The sequence below is a fragment of the Malaya genurostris genome, chromosome 1, assembly GCF_030247185.1.
Source record: "Malaya genurostris strain Urasoe2022 chromosome 1, Malgen_1.1, whole genome shotgun sequence".
Classification (NCBI taxonomy): domain Eukaryota; kingdom Metazoa; phylum Arthropoda; class Insecta; order Diptera; family Culicidae; genus Malaya; species Malaya genurostris.
In genome coordinates, this window is record NC_080570.1 from 35,383,584 (window position 1) to 35,402,116 (window position 18,533).

Below are 18,533 nucleotides of genomic sequence, written 5' to 3' on the forward strand. Positions count from 1 at the left end.
ACAAAGAACATGCATCAACTGGATGCACGACGTAAAATACACTGGTGGCGTGGTAAGACAGTATTGGTAGAGTGACTATAATCAGAGTGCCGACAGCTGTTCGTTAGGAATGACAGCTCCCAGTTCCAAACGAGCAAACGACCTGTCAATTCAATGTAAAGCTAATGGAATATTTTGAATTGTTGCCAACATTACGGATGATATGTCGTCACTCTGGTTATAGGCACTCTAAGTATTGGTTGTGTTGGTTAATTTTTTAATAGGGCGTATAAGCAAGTGACAGTTTCTCTTTGTTTACTTTCTACTACACACAGAAAAAAAAGCTTCTAACGGAAACCATCCGTTGGTCCGGTCCGTTGAATGAGGTAATTTTCTTACCTTCGTTCACCGATTTAGAATTTTTTTTTGTTCGACGAACTCGGTAGACAGAAATCCATCGTTCAGCCATTTTCAATGTGAGGAGTTGGGGCCCCGATGGACTAGTTAGGACTAGAATTTTGGAAGTTATTAACTACCTATTTTTTAAATAAACACTACACACCTGCAGAGTACTACCAAATACAAATAATAATACCCCTAAGTCCCATACAAACGAACCGCCAATGTTTGGTTCACAGCCTGAACAAGCAAGCCTACCCAATTAGAAAAAAACGTTCAACGGTGGTCCTTCATTGGTCCAATATGTTGGATCATTGGTCCAATGAAAGTCCAATCAATCGTTCAACGGGAGGCCAACACGGGACCTTCGTTTGCCGATTTTGAAACAGACCGTTGGACCGAATGCCATTTTTTTCGTTCAACAAACCCGGCAGACAGAGGTCCATTGTTGAGCCATTTTTAACATGAGGAGTTGGAGCCCCGTTGGACTAGTTTTACTGCTGAATTTCTGAAGTTTCTTCCATTTATTTGTTTAAACTAACAATACATACCTGCACAATACTTCTACTTCACGTAGAATAACAACAAATTTTCTTTCTATGGAAAGGTAACACTTAATTTTCATTCTATTTTTGCAAGAGAAAAAACAACAACAAACCGTTCCAGCAAATTGAACGAATATTTCGTGCAATATATCGTTCAACAAGGGCTCAAAAATCAACAAAATTGAACGGCCTGCTGAGAGGGTAGCAAATTACTCCCTTTTGTTGTGATAGTTTGAAAATGTGGAAGGAGATCGTTTCTGGCAACGCTTTATGCTAGTTGCTACGGCGCAAAATAAGTTTGTTTGTCTATGTTTTCCGTTGCTGTATTGCAACAAATTCAAAGGTACACTCCAGCTAATCGATGGATGAAGAATTGCGATATATTTTGGCAGTGATGGGACTTTATTTCATAAACGGGCCTTGCGTGGAACATGGGTACGATTCGTATACGTATCACGGAAACAGCGAATAGCGCTCTACACGATAAAATAAAAGTTAAAAGAGAAACAAATGCAAGCTGTGTATGCGTTTTCCCAATAGTCACTCATCTATGCGTGACCCAGACAAATTGATTATAGCCCGAACGGTGGCAGACACAGCAGTTTTTCTCTCACGATGGATAAACTTATTAATTGAATTATTTTCTATTAGTATTATGACGTAAAGGTTCCTCGCATTTAGCAGATGTTGGAAAAATTCCTACTCCTCTGACGGCAGTGATTTGCAATGAGAAGAACGGGGGTGGCTACCATAACTATTCGGTGAACAGTGCCGAGACATTCTAACATATAATACTGAGTAATTTCCGAAAAGCCAAGGAGGACAAAAACAAAATCCGATATGGAATAACCATATCTCATACACAACAACATAGTTCAAGTTTATTTTTCACTACAATAAACAGTAACCATGGTGAATTTGTTCTTACCCTTCAGTGTTGCTAGTTTTATAGAAAACTCGTTAAAGTACATTGTCACTCTGACAGTGTATCATGACAGTGTACCGCACGATGCAAAATGTGTCCTTGAAAATTTGTCGAAGTATTCCGTATTATAATTTGTATTTGGTACTACTACCAAATACAAATTATTTGTATTTGCTACTACTTCGAGTAGAATAACATAACATCGGAATTAACATGTGGTAAGGGCAAATACAAACACTTCGACAAATTTTCAAGGACACATTTTGCGTGAATTTGCTGCTTACTCCCTTTTATCCGAATTATTTAGTCAAATTACTCCCTTTTATCCGAACTTTTGGGTAATTGAATTTGTTAGTAGTGCAGTATACTGTAGTCTTTTTCGTGCGGTTTTTATACGACTTCTCTAAGCTGTGTGATTTATTTCATAAGAAACATACAATGTTTTCTATATAGGGGTGCAAATTAGAAATTCAATTAGGTAATTACATAAGATCATGTCCACCGGAGCGAGCGTAAACGTAATATTACTACCCTCATCATAACGAGATTCCACACCGCCAGTTGCAAAACAGGTTGAAAATTAGATATCAATACGTTCGGATATCAGCGGATTAAGCATATTTGGTAACACTCTCAAACCGAATCAATCGTTCCTATTTTTAGAGAACGAATCGAAACTAAGGCAAATGCCAAGAGGCTCGTGCAACAACTTGTGTTTCTGCATGGGACAATGTCTGCTGGGTGATCATTATTTATCACTCCAGTCCAAGCATCTTTCGAACATCTCAAAATTGTTATTCATTTTTATTTTTGCTTGTCAATTTACTGTAAAACGTATTCAAAAGTTTAATATTCCTAAAACTTATAAAACGGATTGCGCCGGAGCGAATAATAAAAGACATGTTTTAGGTTCAGTTTACGAAATACAACTGCAGTTTCCAGCCGCCTTTATTTTTCTTTTAGCCTTACTTACAGTTCTTGAATGCGTTACGCAAATATCTAGATGTAACACAGAAGGTGTACACATCAAAAAGTTTGTTTGTAGAATGGCAACCGCCATTGTGGAAATATGGTTGAGCCGACGACACGACCTGCCACTCGCCTATCGAAACTGTATCGCAAATTTAACTACCCCTCAGTAACTGGTAATGTCAAAACGAAAATGCCTGAAAAACTATTGAAACTGGCAACACAAGTTGATAGATTATTGATTTTAAATAACAGTTACCATAACCTTGGTTACTGCATATTGGAGACTTGGGAAATGTAAACAAAACAAACTGTCTCGAGTGGAATTATTATTTAGTTTAATCGGATAGAGGTCTTCGTTAAGGCTTGCTGGTGCTCGAACATATTAAAAATGACTTCCAGACAATTCAATATTCATGGATGTTTATTAAATATTTCAACGTAACCATACTTAGATCTATAATGACTCTCTGTTATGTAAATGAGTTTATAAATGGTGTTAAGTTTTGCAGTCTTTCAATCCGTCATTGCCAAATTTTTTAATCAGTCCTATCATGAGAATTTGGTATTAAAAGCATATTTGTTATTTTCTAATGACTTTCTAAAGTAAAACCATTTCAATTCCTCCTTTGTTCCAAATCGTTCAACCCTCGTTGCTAATCAGCATACATGTTGTGAAACAATTCGCTGTCATATTTTGGAAACTCCTCTACTTCTACTCTCAGTGATTTGAGGTCTTCACAAAGTGCGTGTATACTTTGATGAATATGAAAGGCACTTGAACAGCACGGGAATCAAATTTCTCAGTATGTTAGATCTGATCGAAATTATAGGTTTTGAAGTGCACATCGGAAGCTGGAGAGTGCAAACAGGTCTCCTTCAAATAATTTGATTATTTGTGTCTCAAACAGAAAACAGACTGTAACTAAGGTCTACCGTAATACCATGTTCACATTGTCGCTTATATCACTTTATATACCGAGATGATATGCATATCACGTGGAAGTGTTCACATATGATCGAAATGATATCGTTTGATAATCAAGTTGTCATATTGAATGTTCCCATTAGGAGTAAGATCAATAATATTGCTTTTCTCTCCTACAATTCAATCAATAATTGAAGTCTTGCATTTAATGGTCTCCGAACGCCAGTATTCGTTGAAGAATTCGAAATTATAATGATTGTTTATTTTCACTCTCAAAGTGACGTTCATAAATGAGTGCGTTCAATGCCATTATCCGTGTTGCTAGTTGCGATTTTTGACAACTCGACGTGATATCGTACATGATATCCCGGATATCATGCTAAAATGGTGATACGCATTGACATCAAATTGTATGATATATTAAGTGATATCGCGCATGATATCATCGGATATCAAGTATATCCGTATATCACTTGATATCAGCGCTAATGTGAACATACTATAAGGCTGCTGGAACTTGTTGAAGTAGTCGAATGTAAACAGTGTCGGATACAATTTAACAATGAAGTCTCATTTTCATTTCGTGAAAACTGGTACTAACTTCCGGGTTGGTTGACAGTATGTTAAGCAGAAGTGACGTGTTTCGGAAACTCGACTGGTTATTTCTAAAAAGAAAGACCATAATCATAGATAGAAGATAGAGCTAATGGGTAGCTGTGGATGATATAGGATGACGCATTTCTGTCGCAACACTACTTCTAGTACCAGATTTGGTTATTGTACTATTGTGGTCGGCGCAAATCTAAAAAGAACGTTGAAACAAAATTTTAATTTATATAAAAGTTTCACAACTTTCTCAAATGATTTGTTTATTTATTATAGCGCTCCTTGGTAACTAGTTCATAGCAACTTAAACAGTGTTGCTCAAGAAGTTTATTTTCATGATTATCGAGGGGTCGCTATATTTATGGTAACTGGTGGTAAATCACTCACGAACACTTTTTGTTCAGATTTTTCTTCGGAATGCCTGGTCGTGTCGTCGGTTGAGCTTTAGCATCAAACTTTATGCATAACGTGCGGAAACGAGTTTTGAGTAAAATTGTAACGCAATGCGTAATCAGAATTGATCCGCATTTAGCTAAGCACCGGTGGACATGGTCTAAGCTGGTTTCGTTTCGATTAGTAATAATAATTTCACCTATAGCTCGGGAATATTATTACGTGTCGACTTGGATGCCTGAAACCATGTATTTTAAATTACAAATGATTAAAATTGTAGGTCATAGTGAACATCGCAGAATGAACACATTCAAGGATTTTGATTACAAAGGCGAATCAGAGATGCCATTTTTACAGATTTATCTGTATTATACAGATTTTTATATGCTCATACAGATTTAATACAGAGTACAGATTTTATAAAGATTTCCTCAATTTAATACATATTTATACAGATCTCACAAAAAGTAAGAAAAAAATAATTAAACTTTTCTGTCTGAGCTGTGTTTTAGTATTTGATTCCAGTGATGAGATAAAAGTCTTTCAATCAAGGGATAAATTACAAATTAATATGGAAATCAGTTGTGAAATCCATTTATATTAAAACCAATTTGAACTGATATTCAAGGAAATAATGGCATCATGAAATTTCACTGTCAAACTGAGAGTTGTATGACCCGATTTGACGTTGTATATTGGGCGTTGAAATTTCATCACAGACTAACAGACATGACAGTATGAATAAATTCTTATAAAAATAATTTTTCGTGATGCACTAGTTCCACCTATATTGAACTGCGCGAACTATTTACTATCTGTACACCCCTTGTGTTATGTAAAAGTTTTTTTGCTAGTTGGTTTCCCTTCGTTTGTCAACACCGATCAGCTGCTTGCAGGGATGCCTGATTTCATCAAAATATTTGAAAATGACAATTCACAATAAATTATTGGATTACGTTGATAATATATTTAACTTTTTCGTGATGTTGGAAGGTAACCATTTATTTGACTCAACGTTGTTCATCTAGACTATTTTATATTGTGTTGATAGTTTTTACCCGAAATTAAGTGACGGCAGACCAGAAGCAAGTAAATATTGTAACAAAACGGGTTGCGTTGAAGGATGAGAAGTAGGCACAATTATGTACATAGTTTTGGCAATACGTATTAAATCTGTATCCTGCATGAAATTTGCATGGATGTATACAAATCAATACATTACAGGTAATTCTGTATGAATAGCAACTCTGTTGGTAAATGAAAAAAAAACAAACACAGTCTAGATGACAGAGAGGATGTTTTTGATAGGGTAACGTGGCGCCATCATGATATATGCGAGTACTGTCCCAACTAAAGGAATATTCGAAATGACCGTTAAAATGATTAAAGAATCTAATTTGAGTGTCCTGTCTGTTAGTCTGTGATTTCATGTCAAATTATGAAGTAAACAATTTCAAACTAGATAAATATATGGAAATACAATTAAATTGTTGTGGATAAATAAATATAAAAAAGACTATGAAATTTCGTCGTTGAATATACTTGTAAGCGCAGCTGACTGATTGAATCTACCATCCTACAACCACAATCTATTGGAATAACATTTTTTGGCATCATATTGTGTAAAAATTCCATTTTATTAGTGAATACAGATCAATACAGATTTTTCATACAAAGCAATATAGATTTTCTTTGAAAATATCTGGCATCTCTGGAATGGACATTGCACATCGTACAAGGTACACACTAAAATTTGTTTCCTTTGTTCGGTAATATTTTTGACGAGAAATCTCGGTAATCTATAGAAATTACGGATATTTCAGTACATGAGTCTTGCAATAATTATGCAAAATTTTACCGGACGATCGGTTTTACGTAAATTTTCATTACAGAATTCTGTAAATAGATATACAATTCATACGGTAAATCTGAACAGTCGCCGAGTACGGTAAAAACCATACTGTCCGTATGGTAAAATTATCTTCCAATAACCGAACTTCTGTGAACGCAGATTGTCGGGAAACTACTGTCAAACAGTTATTAAAATTTCCAGTGAGTAACTTTTTATTAACCAAACGAAAAAAAAATATTTAAGAGTTCATCGAATGGATTGAGGTACAGGTGCTAAAGTTGTTAAAACAATAGAATAACTAAAAGCTTTTTGTTTATTTATAGGCAGAAAATAATTTTCTATCACTTGTCCACTTGCTGCCTACACAAATCGTTCGAGTGAATTTCTGATGGACCCGACGGGTTGTGCAGTGTTTTGAAAGGCGCTCATAATTCCGGTCAGCCGGAACATTTGACCCTTTTTTTCGTAGAATAAAACCATGGCCACAACAGGTTGGAATTTTCTTCATTCGTTTTTCTGAATTTGTGTTCTTTTTTGAAATCCAAAAATCCAGAATTTTAACCAAAAGGTTTTCTCAAACAAACAAAAAATTACCAAACAATCAGTTAGATCTATTTGGTTTACAGTTTATGGTAGTTGTTTGACAATTCAGCAATTACCAAGCGATCGGTAGTCAATTCAACTACCGAATTGGTTCCCAAACGTTCAGCTGTTGAAAATTCGATAAACAATTACCGAATTCTGCGAAAGTGTGTAAAATATCCTCAAACTGTTACATAAATTGGGTAAACTTTGCGATTACCATGGCCCTTCCCAAGTAACAACTCGAATGCCTTATGGTTTTGATTATAATTTATATGAGATTTGTAATTGCTTTTTCAATCACTACCTGTTTTATGACAACTATAATAAGTGTCTCTTTTGAGAAGTAATATCATAGTTTTTAAAGCTTCTTTAAAATCCTTTACCTAGACTAACAATTTGGCTGAAAATAAAACAATTTGCACTAGAATAAAACCATGCAAACCCTCTTAATATTGCTTTCAAACATTTTCTTTAAAACATTATTGTCAGTTAAATTCTTTCATAAATCTAGTCTTGTGTGTGTGCGTGTTCATTGGATGACAGTTTCACTCAGAGCAATTTTGAGGGTTCTAAAGTACATTTATGACATATTTGTTGTGGCCTATTTGATTTATTGCATCTTACGTTAAATGTAATTTGCATTAAAGGGAATTTCATGGCCGCCATTATGATAATTTTTGCCGTAGCTTTTATTGACATCAAATAAACTTCGAAATGTAAAAAAGAATGAAATATGATGGACTTTCATGATTCATTTTCAGGACGTATGAACAAGTTTTAACGCCACGAAATAGTTTTATACAAAAATGACGATGAATCACAGAAAATAATGTTCATAAATTATGGAGACTTTCGCAAAAACCGCATTTATTTCAAGGCGATTAGTTATAATTAATATTTTTATTCATACATTCACGATAAAAATAAAAGCGCATGTAATTTCTACGTTCGGAAAAAGCCTCAAGCTCGTAAATAAAATCAAATAAATTCTTACTGATTGCATTCAAAGCAGACATGACAAACACATAGTCAAGAAAAATATGATCAAAACGAAAGTTTATTCTAAGCGGAATTCATTCCATCCGAATAAATTTAATGTTGATCATAAAGCTGGTTTCAAAATTTTCTTGAATTTGGAGATTTAACGCTGGTTTATGCTGATTCTTCACTTTGCTTTATAAACCTTATGAAGAATGGTCCACTTGGCAGGAACATGTTCTTATAGAGGTTTTCAGTAGGCTTTCGTGGAGTTTTAAGTTTTAATGCAAGATTTATTATGTAGCATTGAAGACAGTTACAAGTATTTATTAAAATTAAAAATGTTACTTGGGTTGTTTCAGTGAAAAGATGCCCTTACACGAGAATTATTAAAGTTAGTTTCAATGATCACTAAGTAACGGCATTCCAAATTAGTATAAAGAATTCATCATTACTGGTTTTCATTAAATGGCCGATGCTCGAATTTACTGGGTATGATTCTACTAGAGTGACTATAACCTATAACTATAATGATTAGGGCATATTCAGCAGTGTTCTAGTTCTAGATGCATAATCTATGTCAGTTACAAAATTCAAATCTGGATTTTATAACAAGAAAAACTGGCAGCCCTAGCAATGTTTTATTCGTGTTTCAAATATACAAAAAATAGAACGGCATCGTAGACCAGTTTTAAATTTGACAGAAGAACTGGTCGAATAAATAAAACTAGAACGGCTTGCTGGGAACACGTTTGTTCCAGTTTCTGTTCTATTATAGATCTTCCATATAGAATTTTTAACTGCTGAATTTGCTCTTATAGTCACTCTAGATTCTACTAGAGTGCCTTAAACCAGAGTGACGACAGCTGTTCGTTTGGAATGACAGCTTTGTTCCAAACGAGCAAACGACCTGTCAAATACAATACAACGAGAACGAAACTGTCATCATCTCGCTTTATAGTATGTTCACATTAGCGCTGATATCAAGTGATATACGGACACACTTGATATCCGATGATATCATGTGCGATATCACTTGATATCCCATACAATTTGATGTAATCTCGTATTATCATTTTGGCATGATATCCGGAATATCATGTACGATATTATGTCGAGTTGTCAAAAATCGCGACTAACAACACGGATAATGGCATTGAATGAACTCATTTATGAACGTCACATCGAGAGTGACAGTAAACAATCATTATATTTTCAATATTTCAACGAATACTGGCGTTTGGAGACCATAAAATGCAAGACTTCAATTATTGATTTAATTTTAATAGAGAAAGGTAATATTATTGATCTTATTTCTAATGAGTGCATTAAATATGACAACTTGATTGTCAAACGATATCATTTCGATCATATGTGAACACTTCGACATGATATGCATATCATCTCGGTATATCAAGTGATATCAGCGCTAATGTGAACATACACTCAGAAAAATAGTATGGTAACTGTTACTATATAGAGGGCCAACTTGACCATGAGCGTATAGTGGTTTTCAGCCGACTATGAAATCAGATGATTTCAACAATAGTCAAGTTCATGTTTACTATGAATGGTATCGGCTCTAGAATAGTAATATTGAACAGTGTATTGTATGAATAACTAATACGATTGAGATGGTTAGGCTAACCATGACCGAATATTTTTTTTACATTGTAGTTTTTGCTATAACCCAAGGGGCAAATCACTCTAAACTCTAGACAATCTCATACTAATGAACTCATTTCATTCCAAAATAATCTTCTCTAATCTCATTTAATCCCAACTAGTCTAGATAAGTTTGGGTTATTTTAAACTAATCCAACCTTGTTTTGCCTAATCTTCTTTGAAGTGTATCTGTCATTCGAGCTCGCAAAATAAAGTGTATGGCAACTAACCAAGAACGTTTTTAAGATGCTTTCTCAGGTAAATATATAAATATGGTAATATGGTAAAAAAGTACATCTGTCATTCGAGCTCTTGAAGAAAAAAAAACCCGATTTCGAAATATCGACTGTGTTTTGAATAAAAGCTAGCAATTCCTGGAACAGTTCGTGAAGCCATATCAAGCGACTCCCACCGACATCTGATCCGATAGAATCATCCTAATAACGATGCTGGAATCAATCGTCATCGCGGAAGGAGAATAAATATACAACGGCAACAACTTGGAACAAATTGGACATCGTGGTATAATTTTCTATCACTGCTGATGCAATTCAATCATCAAGCTGAGTGGGATAACGAGACGAGACGCAGTTGACGGTCTAGTGTTTCCCCGTAGTAGTGATTTCAATCATGTTCAAAAATATTACGAATACGACAACTGTCTCGGATTTCAATAGTAATTACTTGGACTTTGACTCAACTTTGATCTAAACTATAAACTATTTGCAGATACAATCAGCCAGCATTTCGTACCCGAATAACCAAGCGGATCATAGCAGATGTACCAAACACAAAAGTAAGTAGCTGGACAAGCTTCATCTCTCACACAGATGTACTCGATATTCCTACAGAATTACCCGCCGATTTGGTTAAAGAAACAGTGCCCCTGTTTAAAACATGGATGGTAACAATGCAATTCCACAGCCGAAGTTCGATGAGGATTGCAGTTCAACAGCAATCAACATATTTAGAAGCAGCAACATACATATGTTACAGTAATAATAATAATAAGATTCCTGAGGTTTAGTAAATGTACAAATGAGGTTTAGTAAATATACATAGACGCGTTGAGGCATTCTCGCTGATCAATATGTGGAGAGTTGTACAACTAATCCTCCTACTAACGGTGTTCTATTGTTACTGTGTTGGATACAATAAATTTTTTATTTACATTGTGTATTACTACATCGGAAATACAAAGACCATTTATAATCAAATCGATATAATCATTCCCAATGGGTCAAAAGAACCAATGGTAGATTTCTTGTGTTTATTTTCTCTTCTGGTAATTACATCAATTTTCTACGTTTACTAATTTTATTGGAAATTTAGCGCAATTATAATTATGATGTAAGGTAAACTAACTTATTCTGTCTATTGGGAGTTCGTGTAATGAAATACAATAACTTTTACTTAAAACAAGACAACAATTTTAAATAAATTGACCTGCGTTGAGCAGTTGCATAAAGAAAAAAAAAACAGAAAAGAAACAAATACTACGTTGACAGCTTCTTATGTCAAAATAATGATCTCGGCTAAACTTTTCTAATCCCATTTTAATCCAGCGAGATCCCTGTCAAACTTTTTTACTCCCGGTAAAACTTGTTCGAGTTCAGACAAAGTTTAGAGTGATTTGCCCCTTGCTATAACCAGAGTCATGGTATTTTTGACATTTCATTTCTAGTTATTTTGAAACTAAAAGCAGTGATTGATTCAACAATGCTGAAGATCAGCAAAACATGAGTTAATGTTGAAAAGTTTTATGAATTTAAATTCTAAAATAAGAACAACAAAATAATTTCATTAAACTCTATTTTATTTTCGCATCAAATCAAATGATAATATACCTGGTGAAATATTGCTTAGCATTGCTTGATAGCATCAGTTGATCCAAGGCTCTGTCCGGTGGAGTTTTTCCTGAAGCAGGAATTGGCAGCAGGAAAGAAATTATTAGTCAAGTCCAGATGCAAACCTCGATACCCACCTGCGATTTCCCGTCGGATTCGAGCGAATTGAATCCGGGAATCAAATGATAATCTTCCATTTCATCAATCGCTTGATGTTGTTTCTACAGCGACCGATAATGAATAATAAACCGTATACGAGATGTTGATTTCACTGGAAAACATAACCGTTGCCGGAAAAATTGTTGAAAAATTGAATTTCAACGACGGAAAATAGTAAGGCTACAAACTTTACCTACCTGCAAGACCTACCAAAGTACACAGTCACAATATAGAATATTTTATTGAAATCCATCACTGATGTGTTACCCATGTACGAAATTTTAACTTTATGTGACAACAACAGTGCACCCGTTCATTGACAATTTGTATAGTCAGCACAAATGTAATACATAGTAGGTTGAAAAACACTATACGATAATGTTCTTACTACATAAATTCTGTTGATATGGACTACATGAATAGTGTTTTCAAACTTCATAATCGTCTTTTAAACCATGTATCTATTTATGGTAACATTATTATATTGTGAACATATTTACTAGTAGCAATAACTATTTCGCTTCTCATATATATCAAGGCTCGAGAGCAATTTCACCTTACTAGAAACTGTGATTTTAACTATTTGTTCTTATATTTGAGATGACTACCATTGTCAGGATGACCATGCCAGAAAAGTCATAAATACAAATAGTTTAGTCAAGTCGTAGTCTTTGTTGTCTAGTAATTTATACAATACAAATGGTGAATAGTCATATATAATGATTGTTGACACTTTTTAAGCGTTTAGTTGAAATGACAATGAAAAACAGGTTACGGTTACTATGGTTCTTTTCTTAGTGTAGTATTAACCGTTTTGAGTTGTTGCCAGCATTACGGATGAGATGTCGTCACTCTGGTAATAGGCACTCTAGATTCTACTAGAATCATTCAATACATCCGGCAACCCTGCTCATTCATATTCGAAAAAGGCAATCACACTTACACATAAAAAAATTCAGCTGAAGATTAGAAAGGAGAGGAATAGCAAATCTAATCACCTGCATAACATTACGAGAAGTATTCCCTAATCTTGCACCTTACATTGTGTGTTATACTGGAAGAATGTAATTATTTTGCACCATACAGCTTTAAAACTCAATTTAATAAACCTGTAGTAGTATTGTCATTTCAAATATTATATCAGAAGCAGCAAATTGAACATTTCACTTCAGTCTTCAGAGAGTCGAGGTCGGTAGCAGATTAGAAACGTGAATACAAAATACCGTCGTAGAACTCGGTAGTTTATCCGTGGTGATGTAACAATAATAAGATCTGCGCAACAAGTTGGCTATTCAAATTTACGCAAAGTAGAACATGCTTATTACTTCTATCGAATGCGAATGAAACAATCATAAAGTATTGTTTTTCAACAATAAAAAGACCTAAATTAAGTTATATCAGGTAAGAATAACATCACCGGAATACTCAAAAACCAATACGATTTGCTTTCGAATCGTTTGCTTGTAGTCTTGAACACCAGTAATTTGCCCTTGCCGGTTTACTCAACTTGTTTTCGGATGTATTCCGTTCATCCAGAACAAAGTGTAAAGCAAACGTTCTAGTTGGTGATGAAAGAGAAAGTTTCGTATTTTTCTTAACGTTTCGTGGACTTGAGTTCGTTTTATTATTTTAATTGTATATCAGATCAACGATGAAGGCATTCCGTGATTGCTGCCCCGGGTGGATTGCGTACTGATTACCAACGGGTGGATAATAAAACAATGATAGCTTAGCCAAAGTTGGCAGTCGGAAATCAATTAAGCGTCCTTACGTATCGCTCATTTCGGTACATTATGAGTTGACGTTCAACACTGATGTGATAAAGAAAAGACACAAATCATCTCCAATCAACGCACGTAGCCAATCGTATTGAGATTAGCATGTGTAGATAGATATGTCTAGACATACGTTCGTAGTAAAGCAGCGTGTATAGAAGAATTAGTTTAACAATTCATTTGAGGGACATTCAGATAATAACAAACAAATAAGTCCTGTACAGTTTTTGGCAACTTAATGGATTAAATAGCACGTTACCGACAATCTCTGTTGGCCATTGACTGTTTCTTTAATTCATTTTCTTCAATTGATTGCTTATCGCATTACCTGGTAAGCTGATTAAATTGTTCGTTGGATATTTTTTGCATTGATCTACAGTGGTGTTGTCAATTGAAACCGTTTGTGGAATTTCCGAGGAGTAATATTTGGTTTTGTTTCCGTGATTGGTTCTTACAATAAAACAAGTAAGTAAATCACATCATTGAGCCCAAGTAACACGCGAACCTGGGGCTTAATCAGCGTTCATCCAAAACTTGTATTCAAGTTATGTTTGTACATTTACTGGCACGCATCTATATCGTTTGCGTTATACGTCACCTGTCAACTTTAAGCGTAACGGATCGGGTTTATTGTTTTACGAACAGATGGCATTGCAGTTTATTCTATTAAAACACAGTTAGCAGTTGTAGAATCCATGAAATAATTTGATTTTTTTTCAACTATCAAACTGGTTTGACAGTGTACGTTATTCTGAATATTTAAAATTAACTGAGATCAATGTTCCGACCCTGAAAGCTATATTGAATTAATGGGATCCCTATCCTAACAATACTGATATCAGAAATCCATAAAAAAGAATGAATTGACGGGCCTGCGCCCCGGCGAACGACCACAATTAGGGGGGGAAATACACGATATAAAAAAGACGGGTCTCGTGTTTCCGAAACATAAAAACAATTTAACTGATTGCAGTCACGTGACATTTTGCTCCCCCAAACAAACCGGTGCCAACCATCCATCAACAATCAATTCGTGTGTCACACGATTAACATTATCGGCCACATCTACTCCTGCCACCTAATCATCAACCATCGAACCAGTTTAATCAGTAAACCACATTCAATTGTCTCACATTTTGGTTTTTCGATTGCAGCTCAACCAAGCATGGCGTGTCCACTGTTCTGTCTGGTTGTCTTTCTGTCGCTTAGCGCACTTCAGCTGATAACGTATTGCAAAGCAACGCTAATCGAGCCCTTCTCTGTATCGGTCAATCGTAACCTGAAGGATGGCGACACCTTTTGGCACGTCAAGTACGATCCGGAGAACATACAAATACACATGAATACTATGGCCAACATAAGCCTGCGAATCGAGGGCTTCAGTGCAGATCAGTTGAGTGACTATGCAACTGTCCAATTAAGAAGTGAACGGGACCACGTGGCAACAGTACCTGATGGACAAATCAAAGTGGTGGAAATAGCAAATAATGGCAGCTTTGAAGGAGGATTTAACATTTCGGCGGTCTTCTTGGGGTCGACCAATCTGTACGTTGAAGTGAGGACAAAAAGTAACCAAACAGTGGAATCGAGTGAGAAGCTGCCGGTGACCGTTATTCGAGAGGAACGAGCAATCGACCACATATTCACCGGATCGGTTGCTGTGCTCGTGTGCGTGCTGTATATTAATTTTGGTGCCGCGATGGACCTTCCCACGGTGAAAGCGATCTTAGTAAGACCAATAGGACCAATCATTGGATTTTTCTCGCAATTTCTATTCATGCCTTTGCTGAGTTACGGTTTAGGATTGCTACTTTTCCCGGATAACTTCGAGATGCAGCTTGGTCTGTTCTTTACCGGAGTATCTCCCGGTGGTGGTGCATCGAACATCTGGACTGTACTTCTGGGAGCCAATCTGAATCTTTCGTTAGCCATGACGACAATAAGTACTTTGGCCGCATTCGGTATGATGCCGTTATGGATTTTCACACTTGGCCGACAGATTTTCGACCGCGGAAACCTTGTCGTGCCGTATAAGAACTTGGCTACTTTTGCCGTAGGACTTATCATTCCGTTGGGAATAGGACTGCTGTCACAACGCTACACGCCGCGAATTGCACGAATTCTGGTGAGAATTCTGAAGCCAATGTCCGCTCTGTTGATTATATTTATCGTGGTCTTTGCCATCGTTACCAACCTTTATCTATTTGAACTGTTCTCGTGGCAAATCATCGCCGCTGGACTCGGCCTTCCCTGGATTGGATATCTATTTGGATTTTTGGCAAGTAAAACGGCTCGGCTACCCACAGCTGATGCATTGGCCATTTCAGTAGAAACGGGAATTCAAAATACCGGAATTGCCATTTTCTTGCTTCGATTCTCTTTACCTCAACCGGCGGCGGATTTGACTACGGTTGTTCCAGTGTCGGCTGCCATTATGACACCAGTACCGCTATTGATACTTTACCTGTGCTTGAAACTGCGAGAGAAGTAAGTTTTTTTCAAACGTTGACACGTCGCCAGATGTGTACTTCCTTTTAAAATTTTGATTAAAGCCCGCTGTACCATCCTTCGACTCATTCTTTTCCAGGTGTGCGGTACGTCAATTTGAGATGATGCCAAAAAGTCCCACCGATGAATCGTTGACCAAGGATCAGTCCAGTAATTGAAAGTTTTTTTTATATGTTTACAAATATTTGTTATACATGTTTTAGAGAAGTATTAATGGTGATAGATATTATACTTAGCTACTGAAAAGGAATGATAACACGTTCCATTCAATATTACAAATTTTTCACCATCCCAACCGTGTTCTGCATTACAACGAAACTATTCCGAACGAACCTAAGAACCATTTTTCATTTTAAGGGTCTAAGGAATACGAACCAATGGAATTGTTTTCTCAAATTATTTATTCACATCTTTTACACTTATCTAATCTCTCATTTCCCCCTCCTCGTCATCATCATCGATACCGCGGATGTACAGAACGTTGTTACACCGTATCAATACCTCACCGAGGTGTCCGGTATTCTGTCCATCCACATACTCCTCGGTGTTGGCCAGTTGCATGTTCATGTACCCATCAACCGACACTAAGAAACCTTTGTATTCGTGGCCCCATTTTAGTTTGATAAACACAGGTTTACCGGTCAAGCCATTCAGGAATGGTTTTGGGTTGATTGGCATAGCAGTCGTCATCCTGGCTATTTGAGGTTATTTCCTGCGCGAGAATGTGAAGAGAGAATATATTTCAATAAAATAAATGAATCTGGACGAATTAAACAGAACCTACGTATAACTAGTTGAAAAACACAATCTCTGTTTCACAAATCAATGTGGAAAATACCGGAAAATTTTACTTTCGATGCGCTCCGCGTCTTTTATGATGGGAAGATGTCAACAAAACGTTTGACAGATGAACTCGAATGAATCAAGTGAATTGTTTCGACCCACTGGTTGGTATCGTTAATAAACTCGAAACGACGTTAGGACCACCTCGAAAAGCGACGTTAGGACCACCTCGAAAAATGGTCGAATTTGGAGGTCTTTATTTACATGGGGTACTCGCTGAGAGTGCCTCGTCATAATAGTAAACGGTAGAGAAAAGTTTTCTCTTTCGTCTGGTGTTCAATTTAATACTCTATTTTCATAGATCGCCGGCAATTTCTTGCTAAGGTGGAAGTTGACAGGTGGCTTATTGGCCGTTATAAAAAAACGCATGAATTCCGTCATAATCAAAGGATAGATCATTTGTGAAATTTTAACACTCTACCAATTATGTCTATTTTACTTACACCAACCAGCAAGCCTCAAAACAGTCGTAACGGTATTTTCAAATAATAAATAAATAATTCGTAGGATGTATCTTCGTTCATGCTGAACCGATTTTTGCTACCAGTGGATTTTTTTGAATGTCTAGATTAATGTAGACTTATACTGACTTGGATAAAAGCATTGATCAATTTTGTAGAACTGAAAATGTCAGAGGAAGTACTGTAAAAAATCAAAAATCAAAGTTTAAATCATCACTAGTGCCATTATGAACGATTTAAATCAAGAAACCGTAAGTTATCGCGATAGATTTTCAATTTCTCTACAACAATTGTGAAAAATTCAATTGTTGGTTAATTTTTAGAACGTATTCATCTTTTCATCTATTTCCACTGAACAAATCACCTGTGAGTTCACCTGTTTTTAATTTGTTTACTTCAATACTCTTCATGAATTATGAAGTTACTCTTGAGTTACGTCCATCTCCATTTTTATGTGAAATTGTCTTGGTTTTGCGCTTATGATTTCTTGAAAACTGTGGATAATTTTATCGTCTCATCTATTGCTTCCAGTAATGAAAACTCCCGGATTGGTTCAACACAGAGGGCACTGGTATTGCAAGCCAATTGTCGTATGTTCGAGCCCCGACCTGGAAGAATTCTACACTCAAGCAAATTGAGTAGTAAAAATCATAAGGCAAATCTTATGATGCATCAAAAATCACCAAAACCATAATTTCATAAGATTAATATGAACAATATACCTCTGCAACATACATCTCATCTATCACTATAATAGTTTTCATACGAACAACTTATGAACTCCACAATATATGAGAGAAGTTATGTTTGTTATAGAAATTTCGCACAATATTCCTAAAAAGTTCGTATGAATTTCATAAGGCGTTTTATTGGAATTCCAATTTTCGTGATTTCATAAGGCGGTCTTATGATTCGCTTACGATATTCTTGTGGCTAAAAACCATACGAAATCATTATGAAATTCCATATATTTTTTGTCTGAGTGTAGTGTCAGTGGGATTGTAGCACTAGCCACGCAATTATCCTGTACGCTATGAATCGGCTACGAAGTCTGTTGAAGTAAAAGGTCAAATTCCACAAAAGAAATATAATACCAGGGCTTTACTAGTAATGAAG

The 18,533-nt window shown here is 35.8% G+C and overlaps 2 protein-coding genes and 1 long non-coding RNA gene across 4 annotated transcripts; 1 reads left to right on the forward strand and 2 right to left on the reverse strand.

Annotated features, from left to right (window-relative positions):
* Positions 1 to 11,622: 11,622 nt before the first annotated feature.
* On the reverse strand, positions 11,623 to 12,454 carry LOC131434527 (uncharacterized). The gene is made up of 3 exons (XR_009230341.1): positions 12,028 to 12,454; positions 11,809 to 11,942; positions 11,623 to 11,741 (listed from the first exon to the last, which is right to left on the reverse strand). It is a non-coding gene; the product is annotated as an uncharacterized LOC131434527 (long non-coding RNA).
* A 299-nt stretch (positions 12,455 to 12,753) lies between these two features.
* Positions 12,754 to 16,386, forward strand: LOC131436847 (ileal sodium/bile acid cotransporter-like). Of its 2 annotated transcripts, none has more exons than XM_058605798.1 (3): positions 12,754 to 12,894; positions 14,760 to 16,092; positions 16,193 to 16,386. In XM_058605798.1, the coding sequence occupies exons 2-3, from the start codon at positions 14,771 to 14,773 to the stop codon at positions 16,269 to 16,271; spliced, it is 1,401 nt and encodes a 466-aa protein (XP_058461781.1). In that variant the 5' UTR covers positions 12,754 to 12,894; positions 14,760 to 14,770; the 3' UTR covers positions 16,272 to 16,386. The 2 variants fall into 2 exon arrangements, with proteins under 2 accessions (XP_058461781.1, XP_058461773.1); XM_058605790.1 differs by lacking the exon at positions 12,754 to 12,894 and adding an exon at positions 12,905 to 13,231.
* Positions 16,387 to 16,496: 110 nt separating this feature from the next.
* Positions 16,497 to 17,031, reverse strand: LOC131436858 (small nuclear ribonucleoprotein F). The gene is made up of 2 exons (XM_058605812.1): positions 16,898 to 17,031; positions 16,497 to 16,825 (listed from the first exon to the last, which is right to left on the reverse strand). The coding sequence occupies exon 2, from the start codon at positions 16,801 to 16,803 to the stop codon at positions 16,537 to 16,539; it is 267 nt and encodes an 88-aa protein (XP_058461795.1). The 5' UTR covers positions 16,804 to 16,825; positions 16,898 to 17,031; the 3' UTR covers positions 16,497 to 16,536.
* Between the last annotated feature and the right edge of the window lie 1,502 nt (positions 17,032 to 18,533).